The following is an 18,536-nucleotide window of genomic DNA, read 5'->3' on the forward strand; positions in this document are numbered from 1 at the left end:
ACCGGACAGCATCATAAGCAACGTTTTTAATTGCGATGCCACAGTTATGCGGCAGCCATTCAAATACGGTTTCATGTTCATCACAGCGGGCTTAACAAAAACTTATCTTATTTCCGACACCCATTTCTCGTGAGTCCACGTTGTAGGACTCACGTTAAACTGTGAACTTCTGCCTGAACAAGACATGAGCCATTTTTGGGGTTGTGCATACAGGCTGTACTCAGACCGGCAAGTTCTGCTGCCTTTGTGGTCGTATCAGGCACCTTGAACTTGTTGGGAACAAGTATGGCCAGCGTGGGTGAAAACGGCACATGAGCAGATGGTGGAGTATGCTGATCGATCCTATTATTAGTATAGGCTTATTTGCGTCACTTAATTGTGTCACTTAATTGTGACCCATCACCTCGTTTAAGGTTGTCGCATCGTGATGAAACCTTGCTGTGTTTGGATGCCCATAACAAAAGTATATACTGTGAAAGCGTAGTTGAAAATTTCCAACCATCGATACGTACGAGTAGCTCTGCTTCAAATGCTTCTCGGTAATGGCTTCAAACGTCGCCTACGTTCTAGCGCTTTAGTTTTAGCTTTGTATGCGAGAACTTTCCCATGATGCAGAAATTTTAAGTGACTACGTCGCTGCAAATGGTTGCACGTTGCCACTAAGGTGCATCGACACGCCGTTGATCGGTAAATGCGCATTTAAAGCAGCGCGAAAGTTTATTTTTGCGATGTTTAGCAATGGAGAAAAATATTTTTATGTCACCAGTATGAAGGACAACTTACTCTCCTCGCAAGATTTTCATATTTAGTCAAGCTTGAACGTGATTTCGTATTTTAGCCTGTCTGAGTTGAATGCTCTGGAGTCGAGAATGGGGCTGTGGGGATGGCATTATTCATCACGCGACTTTTTCAGAACGACCAAGATTCGATAAAGTTTGGTGTAAGCAATCACATTTACAATTCGAATATGCGTTAACCGCATAACTACGTAGGGTAAAACAAGGAAACACACAATGTCCCTCGGCATCTTAGGGCCCTTACCTGCGGGTACTGAGAAGACAGCGGAAATCGTGTGTAAGTAAACAAATGTTTGTGGTGGGGATGGTCCTTCAGTGCGACTATGAATATGATCTATTAAAAAGCTGATCAGAAACAACTTAATGCGAACGAGGAGCGCACTGATCGTGTTTTCTTTATCTTCTTCTTCTTTCTGGGGTTTTACGTGCCAAAACCAGTTCTGATTATGAGGCACACCGTAGTGGAGGGCTCCGGATTAATTTTGACCACCTGGGATTCTTTAACGTGCACTACAACGCAAGCACACGGGCGTTTTTGCATTTCGCCTCCATCGAAATGCGGCCGCCGGGGCCGGGATTCGATCCCGCGACCTCGTGCTCAGCAGCGCAACGCCTTAGCTGACTGAGCCACCCCGGCGGGTGTTTTGTTTTCTTTATCTGTGTTGTTCTCGCGGTCTGATATAAAAAAAGAAACAATCTGAGGTGTCTGGAGGTAAAGAAGGCGGGGGAGCATTCTCCTTACTGGATTCTGCTTTTGATGTCTTTGCAGTATCTTCTTGTAGAAACTCCATCTTATCAGTGCAATAATATTGCGTAACAATATTAAAACATGAAGTCCCCCCGGACTCAGTGGGCAGATTATACTCACAACACTGTACGTAAGTCTGTTGAAAAAGAGAATGCATTCGTGGAAAAAGTCGAAATTAGAAGGGAAAAAGAGAGAACTTCTTCACTCGCCTACAAACGCCCCGCCAGTGAGCCGTGGTATCTTTGGTACAAATGTGGGCACGGTAAGTGCACCTGTTCCGCAAAAGGAGCACATATAGTTGTTTTAGAGCAGGAAATGATAGCTCAGAATTGGTTTTTCTGATGCCTGGAATGGTGTATGCACACTGGGTCTATCCAGACACCGAGAAGGAATCGATTGTGGTGGGAGCGAAGCCTCATAGAAGGCTGGTGCAGTAATTAGAGATCATAGCGAGTGCCATCATCGGCAGTGCCAAGACGTGTCACTCGACGACATCGATGGCTGTGGAACTTGCAGCTCTTCGCACTGCACTTCATCTTGCCCAGCCAATGACAATCTCGCAGATGGTTCATATTCAGCAACTCGAAGGCTGCGCTGCAGTGTTTACTATCTATCCTGCTTCAGGAACCGTACGAACTGGTGTTCGAGATTGCAGATCATTCAGATGGCGTGAAGGAGGACCGATAATATCTGGACACAGAAAATGATATTGCTGATAAAGTGCCTTTTCATAAGATCGAAAACGTCGTCAATCCGCCGTCGTCAAGTGCGCTGTTCTGTTTATAGTGCGGCCGATAAAGGCACGCTGAGTTCCCTCTGCCATCGCGGCTGCTTTGGAATTTGTTGTCGCTGACTCCTGCACTTGCACCTCGGTTTTTTTTTTTTTTTTTACACATTCTTTAGGCATTTCGCTTGAATAGGAAGTTTTCGAGCACGCCGCCTTCGGCATCGCATTTGGCAAAGCGGTGCACTTGTTTACATCGACATATACAGCCACAGAACGTTGTTAGCGTCAAAAATTGTGGAAAAGGTGCATCGCTGATATGAAATAATGTCAAAACTCAGTATAAAACACACATATCTGCTAATATGAGCTGCGTTGTTCCCCCGTGAGACGAGTCAGTATCAGCGGCTGAGCCACTTAAACAACGGCGACTGTGATCGAGTGACAAATATCGGGCTGTTAATTTATTACTGATTCTCGTTTTTCTTTAACTTCATCATACTTAGTTTGCGCGTGTCATAAATCATTATTAGAGAAAAATATCCTCGCATAAGCACTTATTTAAAGGCCGTGTTGTTCTCCCGCAAAAACGCGGATGCCATCGCTGATACCGTTGGTATATATAACTGAGCGAGGCGGCTGTTCATGCTGCTGTACAGAATAAACCGTCATAGAGTAACATACAAGGATGAGTAACATATTTCCATAGGCCCCTGCGGCTGATTTTGGTTCGCAGCGCACCTAGCGGGTGTGTGAAATGTACACAGACACAGAGACTGGGACCACAGGAAAACTAATCTCGAAGGCTATCTTCTAGGGATTAGAAAACTTACACGGCCTCCAAGATCGCTTCCGTGCGAGTGCTCGTCCTGGAGGCTATATTTCGATTTTTCTTTAACGCGTTGCTTGCATGCATCGAGTAACTTCGTGTAAGCTCTACCGCCAGAGCAGCAAGCACACGATGCCACTGTGTGTTTATGCAGACATTTTAAATAAACATGACAAGTGTTGGAAGAGACGAAATATTTTATTTTCAAGTCATACTCTCAGTAATGCACACTTTTTTTTTGCAACGTTCCATGAACGCAAGCGCAGAAAGATGGTTGCACTGCAAAGTGCAAGACATGCCAATACAGATGCCATATGTTGAGAATAAGTTTCACAAAAGGAATAAACAGGCGATATTATGAAAAACCCCACAGATCAGTAAAACTTCAGAAGACAGCAGTAGCATTAAAGAGGATCACAACGCTCGTCCTTTGAATCCTAACCTTTCTTATTAGGTGGTACTTTCGGGCTGCATAGCAAACAAGGAATGAAGGCTGCAGGCTCACTGCAGTTGTCAGCCAACCACGCTCTCTCCCTGTCCTGCCATTGTTAATGCACCACGCAACACAGCAGTAATTACCGTAGTACTTGACTACGGATGGCATGACCTGAAAAAAAAAAAGTATTGGTTATGTCTTCTTTCCCGCCTTCGCACAAATTTTCACCTATGCACTTCAGAATGCCCTTTCGCGAAAAGTGTCACGTGCAATTGTCGCAGCTAAAAAAAAAAAAAGTTGCAGTGGCTTAGCTCGGCTATGCCAGGATATACGTAGCGTTAGCAAAGGTTCAGCTGATTATTCTTAGCTTATTCTTAAGATTATTCTTAAGATAAGATTATTCTTATGAGTTAAACTTTTCCCTTCTTCTGCATTATTGAGCAGCATTTGCGCTCTCCTTCTCCATGGCTATACCACACTGGCAAACGCCAGTCAGAAGCGCAGCGGCTCCAGCGCAGTGTCAGACGGCGACTGCACCGCGAGCGCGCGCCGGCGCCAGTGCGTCTACCACGTCTACCACGGCTACGACGTCACTCCTCTGGAATGCGCAGACCGACGGCGGTGAGTCGCGCGCGGCGGCGGCGGAGTGCGCGAGAGGTGCCGGCTCGCGAGCGGCGCAGCGTGGCGCCAGCGGTCAAACGCTGTACCTACTAGCAAATGTAGTGTTGCTGCCGGGGCTCCGGCGGCTCCGGTGCGCAAGCCGTGTGGCATCACTGATCCTTGCGCATGCGCAGCACGGCTCTTGATGTGCCGCGCGAAACGGGCTTGGCTAGGCCAGTGTAGCTAACGCTACAAAAAGCAACCTTCGGTGCCATGCATGTGCTACTGAGGCATGAAGCTGCGTAGCTCGGCCACGCCCCGGAAACTCCGCTGGTTTTTTGTCCACGCGAATTGCAGCGCCATGCATGAGATGGATGCGGAACAAAAATCGCTTTTCTTTTTTTTTTCTTGTCAACCCTCTCTCAACTTTGTCGTTTCTCTCTCGCCTTCAACTATCGGCGGCGCGGCCAGCGCTCGTCGTCGGCTGTGCTGATAACGGCCAAAACGGCAGAGCTTTTTTTCTGGCATTATACGATCAGTTTTTCGCCTTCCGTGCTAGCAGTGTGGTCCCTGTGGTAGCCTACCGTTGCACGTTTGTCGGCTTTTTTTTTTTTCGCCATGTCTCGCAGCTGTCGCTGTTCGTGTGTGGTTCAGTGGTGTACGAACACATCAAGACGAAGTGAGCCATGCGACGTGAAATTCTACCGCATCCCTAAAGACAACAAATGAGCACCGTGCTATTTACTTCCCGGTTTTTATTTGTGATAGTAATGGTGTGCAGTCGTACATGGCTGTCCGCGGTGGTGAGGCAGCAGTTGGCTGATTTGAAAACACCACAACGATGCTGTAAATCGTTGTGCCAACAAGCAGCGAACAAAAAGCTCATGATAAATATAGTACCACCTGTGCGTATCGCAAGGAACACGTGTGTAGGTGTGCGCTTTGCACTTATTTCTATCTAATTGGTCGCAATCGTTTAAAAATGCGTTTCTGAGAATTAAGGGTACAACTAGTACTCTGCCGCGATGCGAAACGAGTTCTGTTTTGTATGTTCCAACTGCGATGTTATAATTTATGATCTTCACTGTTCTTCAGGATGGAAGCGTTTTTAACCTACGTTGGAAGGATGGACCTAATGGGTTTGCACAGAGACAAGGTCAACAACCGCAGAATATGCTCTGTGCCCTTCACGGAGGTGGATTTTATGGACCGAGCGAGAAGCAGGCCGTGAGAAGCTATTCTGCGCATTGGCCCTTAGGTTAATTACAATAAATCTTTTTTTACATGTGCGAACATGGAACACCATCCGCGTTTGTTGCATTCTATAGTGTGTTGCACTGTCTGCTCTAATTCTGGTTTTCGCAAACGAACACAATAAAGTGATTCCAAAGAACTGTTGTGTTGTAAGTGCAGTTATTTTTAATATAATTTGGGCACATGCTTGCTTGATCGTAATAATGAACGGGATTGCGTGCATGAAAACGTAAAAAGAATCCACTGCGCGCAAGCACGCAGCACGAATGCACGAATGGCGCGGCCGGACAGGAGAGGAGCGCGGAGCACGCGCTTCGGTTCGGTGGTGCGTCTGATAACGCCCGCGAAAAAAAAAAAAGAAAAAAAAAGCGCGCCGCGGACAGCTAAAGAAATAAAAAAAGAGCATTGCGCGTGGCATGAGGGGAGGGTGAGGCGAGGCTTGCGAGGAGGAATAGGAAAGTCAAGAGGGAAAGAAGAAAAGAGCGGAACAGAAAGGAAGAAAAAAAGTTCTATAGCGAAAGGGGGAGGGTAAAAAAAATCGCGCCGCTTTTCTTTTTTTCGCCACCGTAGTACTGTCATCCATCCGCTAGGGCCTAACTGAAGTGCGCCTTGGCGCTAGCGTCGAATGAGCGTCTGCTATAAAACAACCAATGGGAGGTATAGGAAGATTCACCCCCCTGGCTCGGCCGCTTTTAGGCTGGAGTGGCCACTCTTGTAATCCGCATGTTACTCTATGGTACCGTCTCATGTTTCGCGTTTGACGCAGAGATAAACAGTACATCTCAGGAATTAATAAATGTGTCAGCATGCTAACACGTATGAACCCACCCATCTACGTTGCGAATACGACCGGCAGCGTATACGGGAACGGTGACGATACAGATGTTGGCACAGCCGTTGGACACAGCACTGCGTCCCCGCTTGCAGCTTATTGTGTACGTGTCGTGGGAAGCGAAGGGTAATTTATTTCAAATCGCTAAGGCCAGAAATGAACTATAAAAGCAGTTTCCTTCGTCCTAACTTGCTTACTTTTCAGTACAGGTCCGCCGGTAGCGGGTGCACGAACTCGACGGCGCCAGGCCTAACCTTCGCTGAATAGGATGAACATTGGCTCAAACTTCATGTGCACGGCTTGAGAGGGTCGAAGCTTGTGCATTTCAACTTCGTAGGCATGTTTTGACTCACTTTGAGCTCGATTATTTACATATACCAACGAAGGCGTTGCGGCTATCGCGTTATCGGTTCGACGGCCGATCGCGCGGGGTTCGGTCGAACGATGGTCGGCACGCTGATTTTATCGGTGCCGTCGACAAGAAAGCCCGTCGCAGTACGACATTTCACACTCGTCGGTTACGTCTTGTAGGCTTGGTATGATAAAATGGTCTCAGCGACACAGTGTGCTGAATAGTCGGCCAATCGTTGGCGTGCGCGTCTTGTCGGTGTCGTATCGACCCATTGTTACCGCGCCTTAAACGAGTACGTGAAGTCGGGCACACGCTGCCACTATATACCAGCAAGCGAGAGCCAACGCTGCAAGAAGTCTTCGTCAGCAACGTGATGTATTTAAGTGCCGTCCAAGTGTAACGCAGGGGTTTATCAACAAATTTGCTATTGTAGCCATCAATGCAAGGCGGCAACTATATATACGTGGTTCCCTGTGCAGTCCGGACGAAGCCCCCGCCACTTTCTGTTTTGAAGTAGAGTTGCAGCACGTTGCAGTCTTAGGCCTCATTCACACAGCCGTCAAGCACTCCGTCGCGTCACCGTCGCGTCAAAAAAAAAAAAAAAAAAAAAAAAAAAAAAAAAAACGTACTGCAGACGCGACGGAGCAGTGTACGAATAGGCGACGGCGGTGGCGACGTCGACAGTAGCAGTTTTGTACACTGTTGACTGACCGGTCCCATGTTGGCCTAAACCTAGATAAATATTACGCATTGAATCACATTGACTAATATGATGGTGTGTAATATTTGCCTAAACTAGTAATAAATTGTCTAATGAGCCACAACAACCACAGGAACAGTGTACTAGAATAAAAGGGTATAGTGCTCACTGCGCACCAGCTGCAACGGAGCGAGGCGAAGCCGCCGATGTCAACTTGGAAATCGACGGTGCGACGCTTGTTGTGCTACAGGGAAAGCGCATATTGCTGCACATGCAAAGAGACGCCGCGAACACGCACAGCGAGCACCGCTACGTCGAAGCAAGGGCGCGAACGCGGTCGCGGTCGCTACACTGATCTCGACAACGACGCCCCTCTTTGAATGTGTTTCAACATGCGCTTTCCTTGTGGCATACCAGGCGTTGCACCATCGATTTCAATGCATAGCTCCGTTTCCAAGTTGGCATCGGCGGCTTCAGGCGCCCGGCGCCTCTGAGCTCACTACTATATATTTTAGTACACTGTACAACGGGTCTGCTTTCGTGATGCTGAGCGGTTTTCTGCTGCTGTTCGTGCTTGGCAAGCAGAGACAGCAACAAGCGCGCAAAGCTCGGCGCCGAAGAAGTACGTGGGGGCGAAACATGTGCAGGAATCGTAAGTTCTGCCTTCGGCGTTGTCCATGTCGCACATTTGAACACCACCGAAGCGCACAGCTGAGTTTTCGATCTGCCACCACGTGGAACGCATGTAAACAAACCAAGAGCCGCTGCTGTGGCCAGCTTCAGCTTTGTAAAATGGCTCTATTTAGCGACGGCTTCTTAATTTCTGATTGGCCGATTTTCTAAACGTAGAGCACCGCTCTGCGTCACCGGCGACGTGTTTTTGAGGGGAAAACGACTCGGAAACCCTCTCCCCTGACGGAAACCGGTGCCGTGACGGTGACGCGACGGAGCGTTTGACGTCTGTGTGAATGAGACTTCGCTACGCAAGGTTTCGGAACCGCACCGACGTCGAGCTATCAGTGAAGTTTCAACGCGGTACACGGCACGAGTTTGCAGTAGCGTGCGTCCGAGCGCTTTTTTTTTTTTTTGGTGGGGAGGGGGGGGGGATACGTTTTCCCAAGGCAGGGCCGCGCGCTCGACCCTTCCAAAACGATTCGCGACTAATCCGCCAGGGCAAGGCGCATGCGCCCTCGGGCCGTGAAAAAGGCGGATTGGTCCACTTCTTTGAAGAATTGGACGAAGCAACGTCAATAATTCAGTTGTTAGTTTGCGCCTGTGATCGTCTTCCTCTCTGTTGTGCCATGCCGTTGCGCTGCATTTCAAGATGGTTCTTATGTGCTGTGGCTGGCGGCGGGAGGATGCCACCAACGATGAGTGGGTTGCGGACGCCAAGAGTAAGCGTCCTGCCCGCCAGGACCGCGAGGCGGAAATAAATGCGAACCGTCCATGTGGCCCCGATCCCGCGAAATCGGAACGTTTCACCGGAGCAACGGTCAATCACCACACCCACAGCTTGGCTGGTCATCCACCTTCACAGAGTGAAATCGCACTGAATTTTTAACAGCGAAGGTGTTGGCTAGTTTCCCCAGGATCGTGTCCGCGTCTAGAAAAGAACTATAATCATCAGCATTGGCTCAAGTGTCGTCTTCTTCCGCAGCTGGCTCGTTGGCGCCCCTCGGTTCGCGCTCGTGCTCGTGCCACTGCTCCAGCGTTCGTCGTCATCGTCTGCTTCCACAGCTGGCTGCGCTGGCGCTAATCATACCAGCATAGAATTTCACTTCTCTTCTGTCGTCATAATGGGGAGGCCGCGTTTACACGGGTATGAGCCATTGCTTAGGGGGTATGATCTATTCATGAGCAACTGACGACATGTCCTAACGCGTTTGAGCAGTGCCGCCGTGAACGCGCTCGAGAGAGGGCTCGTCGTCGACGGGCTGATTCTAGCGTGAGGGCTTCCGAAGCCCCGGCGAAATGTCAGCGAAGAGCCGCGGATCCTGAGTTGAGGGAACGGATGTTGAGGCTAACCTCAGTGAAGAGCAGCCGACCCCGAGTTGCGGAACCACGATGTTGAGGCCAAACGTCAGCGTCGTCTTGCCCTGCAGGAAACCGACAACGGGGGTGCATGCCTCGGCAACGCTAGCGCCAACTTCCGGTTTCAACGCGAGATCCTAAACCGGAACGTTCGTGGTAGACATGTTCGGTTGGGTGATGCCCAACGACGATACGTTCATTCTCATCGTGGCGGAAGTATTCACTACAGCAGACCCACCATAGCCACAGCTTCGCTGGCTTCCATCTTCACAGTAGTGCAAGGGCTCTGAAGTTTTCGGTAGATTTTTCTTACGTCAAAATTTGTTCGCAAGTTCGCTTAGTGAATTCCGCCCCTGAAGGCTTTGAAGAAGCCATGTTGCACAGCGTCTACATAGTGCTAGGTATACCACAAAGCGGCCGCTCAATGAAAGAACGTTATTACCGACAAACTATACTTTGTTAAATGTGTCCCGGTATATTCTGCCAGCGTGGTAGTGATGTACGCCTACCCTTTCAAAACGAACTGTTTACTGAAGTCCTTTAAGGCTCCATCAAACCATTAATTTTCAAGATAGAAGGAGGTGGAGTTGGTGAGTAAAGTAGGGTTAAGGCAATAATTGCTCACTGCACTGTCGAAATAGCATGCAAAATGACGCGTAGCTTGTTTCATTGCGTGCTTTCTTACACGTGATTAAGAAAGAGCTAAAGAAATATAAGTATTGAATTAGTCACAATATTTCCTCGAAACACTACTCCTGTCGCACGCCGTCTGTAGCTTCAAATCCAAGGTAAAGTCTGAGTGCAACTCAAGAATTTGCTCTTTTGGCTTTGATTTAAAGGGACACAAGAGAAACCGGAAGCTCAGCTTTAATGGCAGATTATCCTATCACGATCACAGACATACCATTCTTATGCGAACAGAGGTTTAATAAGCGAGAAAATAGCGAAAAACTGAAGGATATGTGCTGACGCCCCTTCGAATTTCCCACACTACACGTTCGTGACGTCGGAGATCACAAACGCCGCCCGGCCGCGATTGGTCGAGAGCGATTTATCGCTGTTAATAAAACGCAAAATAAAATACACCTTAAACGTACATAAACAGCATTTGCCAACTTTTTAAGCTGTTTCAAGCGAGGACGTACAAGTTTAGCGCAAATTTAAATAAGTAATAACAAAAAATGGTGAGGCGTTACATGCGGTCGTGATAGTTTCGTAGTTTCGTTTTTGCTCCATGCATCATCGCGCGCGCCTGTTCCGCTCTACAGTGTTGCAGTGTTTGGTTGCGTGTTGCGTGGCTCGAAAAACGTTGACTTCGCGGGAAACAGCCAGAAAATGCCTCGTGTGTGTCGTGTTGAGGGCTGTATCAACGGCGCAAGGCGCGTGTTCAGGGGCAGCGGCAGTGTTGATCCGACTGTGTCCTTTCATGTGGTGTCGCACGATGAGCGCCGGCGTTCGCAATGGCTCAGTGCTCTGCCGATGATAAAACGGCAAAAGCGCCAGAGAAACCTATGATGTGCTCTCTGCATTTCTCGCCCTCGGATTATATATATAATTTTGCTTTCGGAAAGTACCTTGGCGTGCCCCAGAGGCCAGCCCTTTCTCGAGCAGCTGTCCCATCGATGTCGTCTTCATGAAATCCCCATACTGATGCCGCAAAGTGGCGCAGCAAACTGGCGGCTCGGTGAGTGCTGAATGTCATTAATAAAAAGAGGAAAAAACGATACCGAGTACGCTTGTTCTATCGGAATTTTCTACGCTTGTTCTATCGGGAACATTGTCGCCTGGTGTCGACGAAAACGAGGCTTCGCTTTCCGTCGGCGCGGCCAGTGGCTCACCGGCATCCTACGCGGAAACACCTACCGCGCCAGCAGGGTGGATCATTTCGCACTCCGTTTCATTGAAGTCGCTCAAATGCAGTCCGGCTTCCCAGCGAGCTCTTCGTTGCAAGGTCCAGCGTCAGCAATGGTATCCTTCGCGGCCACAGAACACCTTAGCAAAAGTCGCAGCGAACGCAAACGCAGCGGCCATGCAGCCTATGATGGAGCGAGCGCCTGGGCCGTTTATGCAAGTGGTGACGTATCATGGCACCCTCTGATTCGCTGACAGCAATGAAATGCATGATGACACTGCTTCAGCGTCGAATCAGGGGTAAGAGAAATTGAGGAAGAGATATTTGGTCTTTGTTTACGAATTTCTCCGCTAATAGCTCATATTTTTGCACCCAACAAAAACGGCATGCATTCCTAAGGTCTCTCTTTTATTCCAGCTGAACTTCCTGTTTCTCTTTAGTGTCCCTTTAACATCCCTTGTCTCCCACTTTCAGGAAGAGCACTGATACGTATGCTTACCAAACAAGGTCCCACAGCTACACAAATAAACGAGTGGGGGATTCGTCATAAAAAAGATGGCACCGACATGCAAGTAGACGCACGGTTTCATGTCTGAGCAAATCATCTATGAAGAGTCGGCATGGTTTCACAGAAAAGTGTCTTTATTTGACCTTATTACGACAAGATAAAACATTTTGCCTTACAAGACATAAAGCTGCCCGCAGTCCCTCGATGGAGTGCCTCTGGAATTTGTAGGAACTGTTTGCCCAACCAAGGCTCCGTTCTCGGATTTCTTTAGAGTGGACTGTATTCAGTGGTGGTGGTGGTGGTGCCCAGCCTCTGGATCGCAGGTGGTGGCAGCGTTGTGAATCTCCGTGATTTGAGGCTTCTGTAAAACGAAAGAAATACGGGCGCGTAACATGTAACGTCTATAATTGAGCCAACGTACAACCATATTTCACAGCAGCAAAGAGCTTTTTTATTTTCTTTACTTTGCGCCCTTCCTGAAATTAAATGTACATCGTTCTTAATTTCCAGCTTATAAACACCACATAATGATAATGTAAAATAAAGACTGCCTTTACAGTCACTCTAGAAACACGCTAGACACTAGAAATTACGATGTGGCAGTGCAACCATCTGATAGCCAAGGGTCGAATTCACGAAGTGTCTCGTTCGTAAGCGCCTTTTCTCATTGGTCGGTCACCTTCTCCGCATTTACATTTCTCCGCAAAGTTCAGGAATGAATATCTTGAAACTGGTGTCATCCTGAGAATTCGTTCCAAGTGGATCCGCCTTGCGAACTCCACGGCTAGAATTTGTAAATTGCAATATGGGCCATCAGGTAATTAGTGAAAAACCTAATTAGTGATTTTTTGTTAATTAGTCGGTTAGGCATTTCAATTTTATGTGCAAGTAATGTTCGCCTCTTCGAGTAGACAAGCTCGTGAACTAGAACTAGAGTGTACTAGATTCGGGGAGTGGGTCCAACGCAGGCTCCCCGCTGAGGCTTTTTTTATTGAAAAGGTGGCGCCACCGACGCTTTCTACCGAATGAGCGTCCCCGCACGCCCGCCGGACGCTTGTCGCGTCGGAGACCCTACCGCAGATGCATGGAGCTTTGACGGGCGGATACTCGGTGGCGGCAACACTGATATTATTCCCCACCGATCTATTATTGTACATAAAATAGAAAAAGAGTGGCAGAAAGAATTCAAACGACGCAACAACGACGGTGCGTCGAGCAGACGACAGCTACTCAGCCCGTGAGCTCGCCTCAGCCATTGAGCGCTGCCGAAACAGCCGGAGCCAACGATTATTGGCGGGCGATTCAGATTAAGGCGACGGCAGCGCCGCCACAATTTCCACGTTTTTTTGCGTCACCCTCGGCGCTTGCAAAGGCGTCCGCTAGACCCACTCCCCCCCATTCTAGTATACACGCTACTAGAACTGCCACAGGCAACCTCTAAAAATTTTTGAAAGTGTTCTCTGAAACACCCGGTATATGATACAGCAAATAATGCTTGCCTGACAGAACCATCCGAATGCATTTCTCGATCAAAGCGTCACAGTAGGCTAATAAAGAGTAAATAAATACCCTGATAATTTTAGTGCCCTGATTTCACGTGGATAAAATGTGGAGATAACCTGTTTATTTACGAACTTCTTACACGTTCAGTGACGAGCTGCCGCCATAAATTTTTTAAAGCAAAGGTAACTCAAACTCATTATTTTCTGTGCTAAGTCGCTATTTCATTGCTGGAGAGGACATGGATTCCGAGTGAATACGTAGGATTTTCTTTCCTTTCGGTTCTCCTATACTAGAAGAAGTTGTTCTGTGCGTATCAAATACTTCACTATGTATGTAGTAAGGTGTTCTCACCACCTTTTCTTCTTTCGCGCCGTTTCTCAGTTTTCCGATTGGCTGCACACAGCAACCGACCACTGTCATCGTCATCGCGCCGATTTCGTGTTTTAAAGGCCGCTGTGCGTCTTCTGGTGTTGGAGTGGGCCAACTATATCAAATGTTCCGAATTTCTGAGTACGGGGAACGGATCTGAGCACCTGCGAGACGACCCTGAAGCCGCGATTCACCATAACGGCCGATGCAGATTGCTGTAAGCACAGAGAGGGTATGCGGTTCTCCATGTGGACGTTATCGCGCAACTACGAGGAAAACACAGGAGAAGCACTTCCAGCGCGTATCGCCTTTTTCGTTGCGCTAAAGAGAGCACATAATGAACGTCTACCTACTGGCCCGCTTATCGTTGTGCCATATCGGTAGCAAAGCGGTGCGAGTATCCCCAATAATGCACAAGAACTGCCAGGTAAGCTATGAATGGCTTTAGTCTACGCTAAGTTTGTCTTTGTCCTCTTTTTTTCTTCGGAGCAGAGCAGTAGCCGGCGCCTTGAAGAGGCACCAGCATCACCTTACACATATTCAAAAACAGGGCGCAACGGTCAAAAAAAGACAGAGAGAAAATGGAAAGTGGCCGGCTTGCTCTAGCTTTTGCAAAAAAAGAAAAAAGAAAAAAAAAACAACCACAGTCATAATAAAGACAAACTTCTCCCAAACTTATGGCACATTGCAGGATCACTGAACACAAATAAAACCGAAACTGTCATAATTTCCCACGCAGCAGGCTAACGACTATGTGACGCACCACGTACGCCGATTTTGATCCCTCTACACGTGCTGCTCACGTGATCTCTCCACCCCCTGCGCCGTCGCGGCCGCTTAGAACGACCTGGTCTGATTAACACGCTTATTCATTCATTTCCCACTTTCAGCTACGGGCCGTTCAGGTGGCCCGCGACGCGGCGGTCAGGCACGGCCTGCCCGTCCCGACGTGGGAGCGGCCCGCGCCGGCTCCTCCCTCGTAAGGGGGTCTCGAAGTCTCTCCTCAGGACCTGAATAAAGTTCATTGTCTGTCTGTCTGTTTGAAGGCCCTTTTGAATTACAGTATCAGCGCGTAAGGATATTCACGTATACTCGTGCAAAATGTTACATGTCTTTATTTACTCCCTTTAAGCAACTTCGCTTCATTTTATGGTTTTCCAGCAGGCCACACTGTACATTTTCGTGAACCTTTCCTGAATTGGCTCTCACGTTTGAAGTATCTGCTTGATCTATTTGGCGTGCTTCACGTAGGGCAACTTTTTTCTGATTTTCCTTATTAATTCACAACTTTCTAGCTTCCTCAGTAAATATTTCAGCTAATCCCTCTACTCTGGCAAAGTTTCATTTTCACATATATATGTATATATATATATATATATATTTCAGGTTTCCTACTACAGCTGGATTAACCTTTGTCATCGCATGGATATTCAATTAGCATAAAATAATTGCCTACGACGCCTCTAAATAACTGAAATTATAAGTCGTCAGCTGCAGGAAATTAATTTAATAATTGCCTTTCCAAAGGCAAATAACTGTCATTTCAAATTGCGGTGCTTTAAACGTAATGTCATTAGAGTACAAATATTTTTTATTAAATTTATTTCAAATGTCATTTTAGTCCATTTTCGTCTTTGTTAGCGCTCACTTTAGGCAAATGAAAGAAACAGTAGTAGCATGCCCAGGGACGCATTGGTGAGTGCCTATATCGACCCTTATGGAAACATTTGCGGAAACATTTATGGAAACAGTTGCGCTCGATCTTGTGTACAAGATCGAGCGCAACTGTTTCCATAAATTATAAACGCCCATGTTGGGGCACATCGACTCACCGTGAAATGGTTGGCCATGGCGGCTTCCTGTTCAAGAAAAGTAGACAAAAATTCCATGAGTCATCGAAAGTTTCACGCACACCTTTTTGTACCCCTTTATTTATCAAAAATGCAGTGGCACTCGTTCTTGGAGTTATTGTACAGTACAAATTTTGATGACTATCTTTTGTTGTTAACGCAATATCGAAGCGACTAACGAAAGTAGTCATTTTATTGTCATTCATAATTTGTTCATACTAATCAATAATGCTGCTACTAGTAGCACTGATTTACATTATTTGGGCAGCGCAAGGTCAGGATTTCTACTGGCTTCATTTTACAGCAGTGTTCCAAAAACACAACGCACTGCCATTGCGTCCCCATTCGTTAAGTCTTGCTTAACTCGAGCCAGAGCTGTGGTCATGCTGCATCATTACATGATGTAAAGTTTCTTGTTGCGTTAAGCTTTCCTGATTCTCGCATTTATATCATCTAAAGAGCTAACTTTTATCCGGCATTGAGAACACGGTGTTGAACAGAAAAGAAGTACCGATTCGGTTGAGGTAGCTACTCGGGCCTGTATGTGTGTCCGCAAAAGTGCAGAGCCACCTGAGCCAGCCGCACTTGCGTAGCCATGATTGCTTTTTTATTAATATTACGGATAGTTAACTTTAAACGCCTTGTATGATCCTCTTTGAAACGCTCCCGAACAACATAATTTTATACCTTGTAGGCCACGAATTCTAGCAAAATATTACGTTGACGCCTTACTGGCAAGCTCGTATGTAGCTCTAAATTATGCCTTACTGCCCGAATGTATACCATGTGTATTAAAAACTGCTATAGAAGAAACAAGATCTCACCAGGTTGTTTCCGACGCAGAGCTTCCGGATGACGCAGCTCCAGTCCTGGCAGCTCAGAGTCTTCAATGCCTTGTCAAAGCTTTGGTTCGCCTGCATTACATGGCCAACGAAAGTTACACTGAAGAAGGCTGTCACAAAAATGACTCGCGCTTCAGTTTATACTGGAATGGAAGAGTAAGCCACTCGATTATACGCAAGAACAGTTTGTATAATGGACACTGGCTAACAATGACTGCAAACCAGCAAATAATTAAGACGCCGGATTTTGAAAAAGACTTTGCTTAGAACAAGAATCTTTGTAAACCAACAGAGCATACAATTCCCAAATTCGTGCAATATATGTGCGTTTTGACCGACACAATGTTGAGCGAGTTGGTGGAGAGATTCATGTTACTGAAACATGTAGGTGCGCAAACACGGACACATCAAGCAAGTAAAAGCATTCCGTTGTATATTGTGGCGTTTAATTATGTTGTCCTTTTCGTTTCTTCTTGCGTTCGTGTTTGCAATTAAGCTTACTTAGTAAGACGTCTGCAATTACAGAGGCATACTCCTCACTGCTCGCAATTGTGCAGTCGCATCGTGAAATTCAAACACCGTTTATTTCGAAGCGACTTGTAAATCGCCTCCACGTAAGAAGAGCAGCAGAGGTAGAGTCATTCCACATCAATCTCGGACAGAAATTTACACTACTAAAATTTTTTTCACCGGCAATATCGCTAGTAAGAAATGCGACGGAAGAACCGCGGCCGTGAAATATTACGTCGTTTTTGTTCCCCAACCGATTGAATTCAAAGACTCAGTTACGGTTTGAAACACTGATGCGACAAATTACTTTCTGCCAGAACGTCGTCCTAGGAAAGAGTTCACCGCTGTTGTCGCTTAGTGGCTATGGTGTTGGGCACGAGGTGGCGGGATCAGAAACGATCAGAAAAGTAAGAAACGGTTAACAAAGGCCAGCAACTGAGCATTATAATAACTTCATCATGCTTTCATGCCTTTGAAAACAATGCAAACTGTGCCTAGTCTAGCGGTTATAAGTCGCAGTGAACACCGTGGCTGTAAGAGGCGCGTTCAGCTGCGGTGTGCACTGTGTCTGTATATAAGCAAGCGGAGGAAGAAGAAATGAGGGAGGGGGGGGGGGGAGAGGAGATGGTTCGACACTTATTTACAGCTTACTGTAATAATTGAGAGCACCTGTAGCCAGGCATCATTCTGCCATGTGCTTCCCGGTGCTCCATTTCCTCAGTGCGCGTCCATCGTGTTGAACTCTTGCCAAAAGCTCAGGAACCACAATTAGCGCTTCAGGAACGGAAGAAGGCCGAACTAACACACTAACATACTCTCCAGTCACAAGCTCCAATATATATAGCTCTTGTCTTACCCCCGCCGAGATGTGCAGCCCAATGCACTGGAGTTCATTCTTGAGCTGCTCGTCTTTTTTGTCTGCGGAGAAGAAAATGAGGCACTGTGGTCAGGGACGTAGACAATCAAAAAATTATCAGAACCCGTCAAGTTGGTTTGAACGGCACAAATAACGCGTCAATTTTACAAATCTGGTTTTATATGTCCATCATGGGGGTTCATCGGGCATCACGCAAAGTATGGCAAGTTAAGCAAGGCGACCCAGAATATTTAAAGTAGGGAGGGGCAAGGCATGAGAAACTAGAATGAAGATAAGCACTGAACTTTCACTTTCGCAAGCGCTACAACAGGGCTTCGTATTTACAATTTACCGGCGAGAATTTACTCCGGCCCACTTTCGAAAGGTTACCAACCAGGACGTCCTTTTAAATATAGTAGCCAACAAATTTCTCAGTCATGAAAAAAAGCACACTTCAGCATGTTTGCATGCAGCGAGGTAATCTTCCAACGCGTCACAATGCGTGCGGCGATCAGACACTGAGCACTAATGACAAGTCACGTGGCTAGGATCCGTCCGCACTTGAGGGCATACACTATATAACCCCACCCGGTATACTTACTGCAGAGCTCCAAATGGTGAGCTAAGCTCACAGCGACGATCGTAGCGAGCAGGGCACAGACCAGAAACGCCTTCATGATTATTCTCTGGCTCTTCACTATGTGGACACCGCCGAATCAGAAAGCTTCAATGCAGCGAGTGGTGTGGCGGGGCGATCCTCGCACCTTTTATACGGGTATAAGAACGTTGCCCTCGTTTGGCAACAACCCAGGCCTGTCGCCAGCTAGAGAAGCTCCACACAGACGTCGCCCTCGCAAAAATTAAAACACCAAAACGAGGCTCCTTCGGCTCTATTGGTCAGACATGGCGTCAGGCAGAAGTTACTCGTGTGATTCCTGACGGT

The 18,536-nt window shown here is 47.3% G+C and overlaps 2 protein-coding genes across 2 annotated transcripts in view; both read right to left on the bottom strand.

Moving 5' to 3' along the window:
* The window catches only part of LOC119437300 (antimicrobial peptide microplusin-like), a 167,858-nt gene that overhangs the window by 149,295 nt on the left and 27 nt on the right, over positions 1-18,536 (bottom strand). The window lies entirely within an intron of this gene.
* Positions 11,780-18,352, bottom strand: LOC119436798 (antimicrobial peptide microplusin-like). Its single transcript, XM_037703789.2, has 5 exons — positions 18,195-18,352; positions 17,594-17,655; positions 16,210-16,299; positions 15,368-15,394; positions 11,780-12,024 (listed from the first exon to the last, which is right to left on the bottom strand). Exons 1-5 carry the CDS (start codon positions 18,268-18,270, stop codon positions 11,947-11,949), a joined length of 333 nt encoding a protein of 110 aa, XP_037559717.1. The 5' UTR covers positions 18,271-18,352; the 3' UTR covers positions 11,780-11,946.

The sequence above is a fragment of the Dermacentor silvarum genome, chromosome 1 (genome assembly GCF_013339745.2).
Source record: "Dermacentor silvarum isolate Dsil-2018 chromosome 1, BIME_Dsil_1.4, whole genome shotgun sequence".
NCBI lineage: Eukaryota > Metazoa > Arthropoda > Arachnida > Ixodida > Ixodidae > Dermacentor > Dermacentor silvarum.

Bases quoted from the DNA above. Each gene is read 5' to 3' on its own strand.
- LOC119436798 (XM_037703789.2), bottom strand. From the start codon at position 18,270: ATGAAGGCGTTTCTGGTCTGTGCCCTGCTCGCTACGATCGTCGCTGTG. The intron at 17,656-18,194 runs GTAAGTATACCG...TCTTCTCCGCAG, and splicing joins TCACCATTTGGAGCTCTGCA to ACAAAAAAGACGAGCAGCTC. The intron at 15,395-16,209 runs GTGAGATCTTGT...TTTCTTGAACAG, and splicing joins TCTGCGTCGGAAACAACCTG to GAAGCCGCCATGGCCAACCA.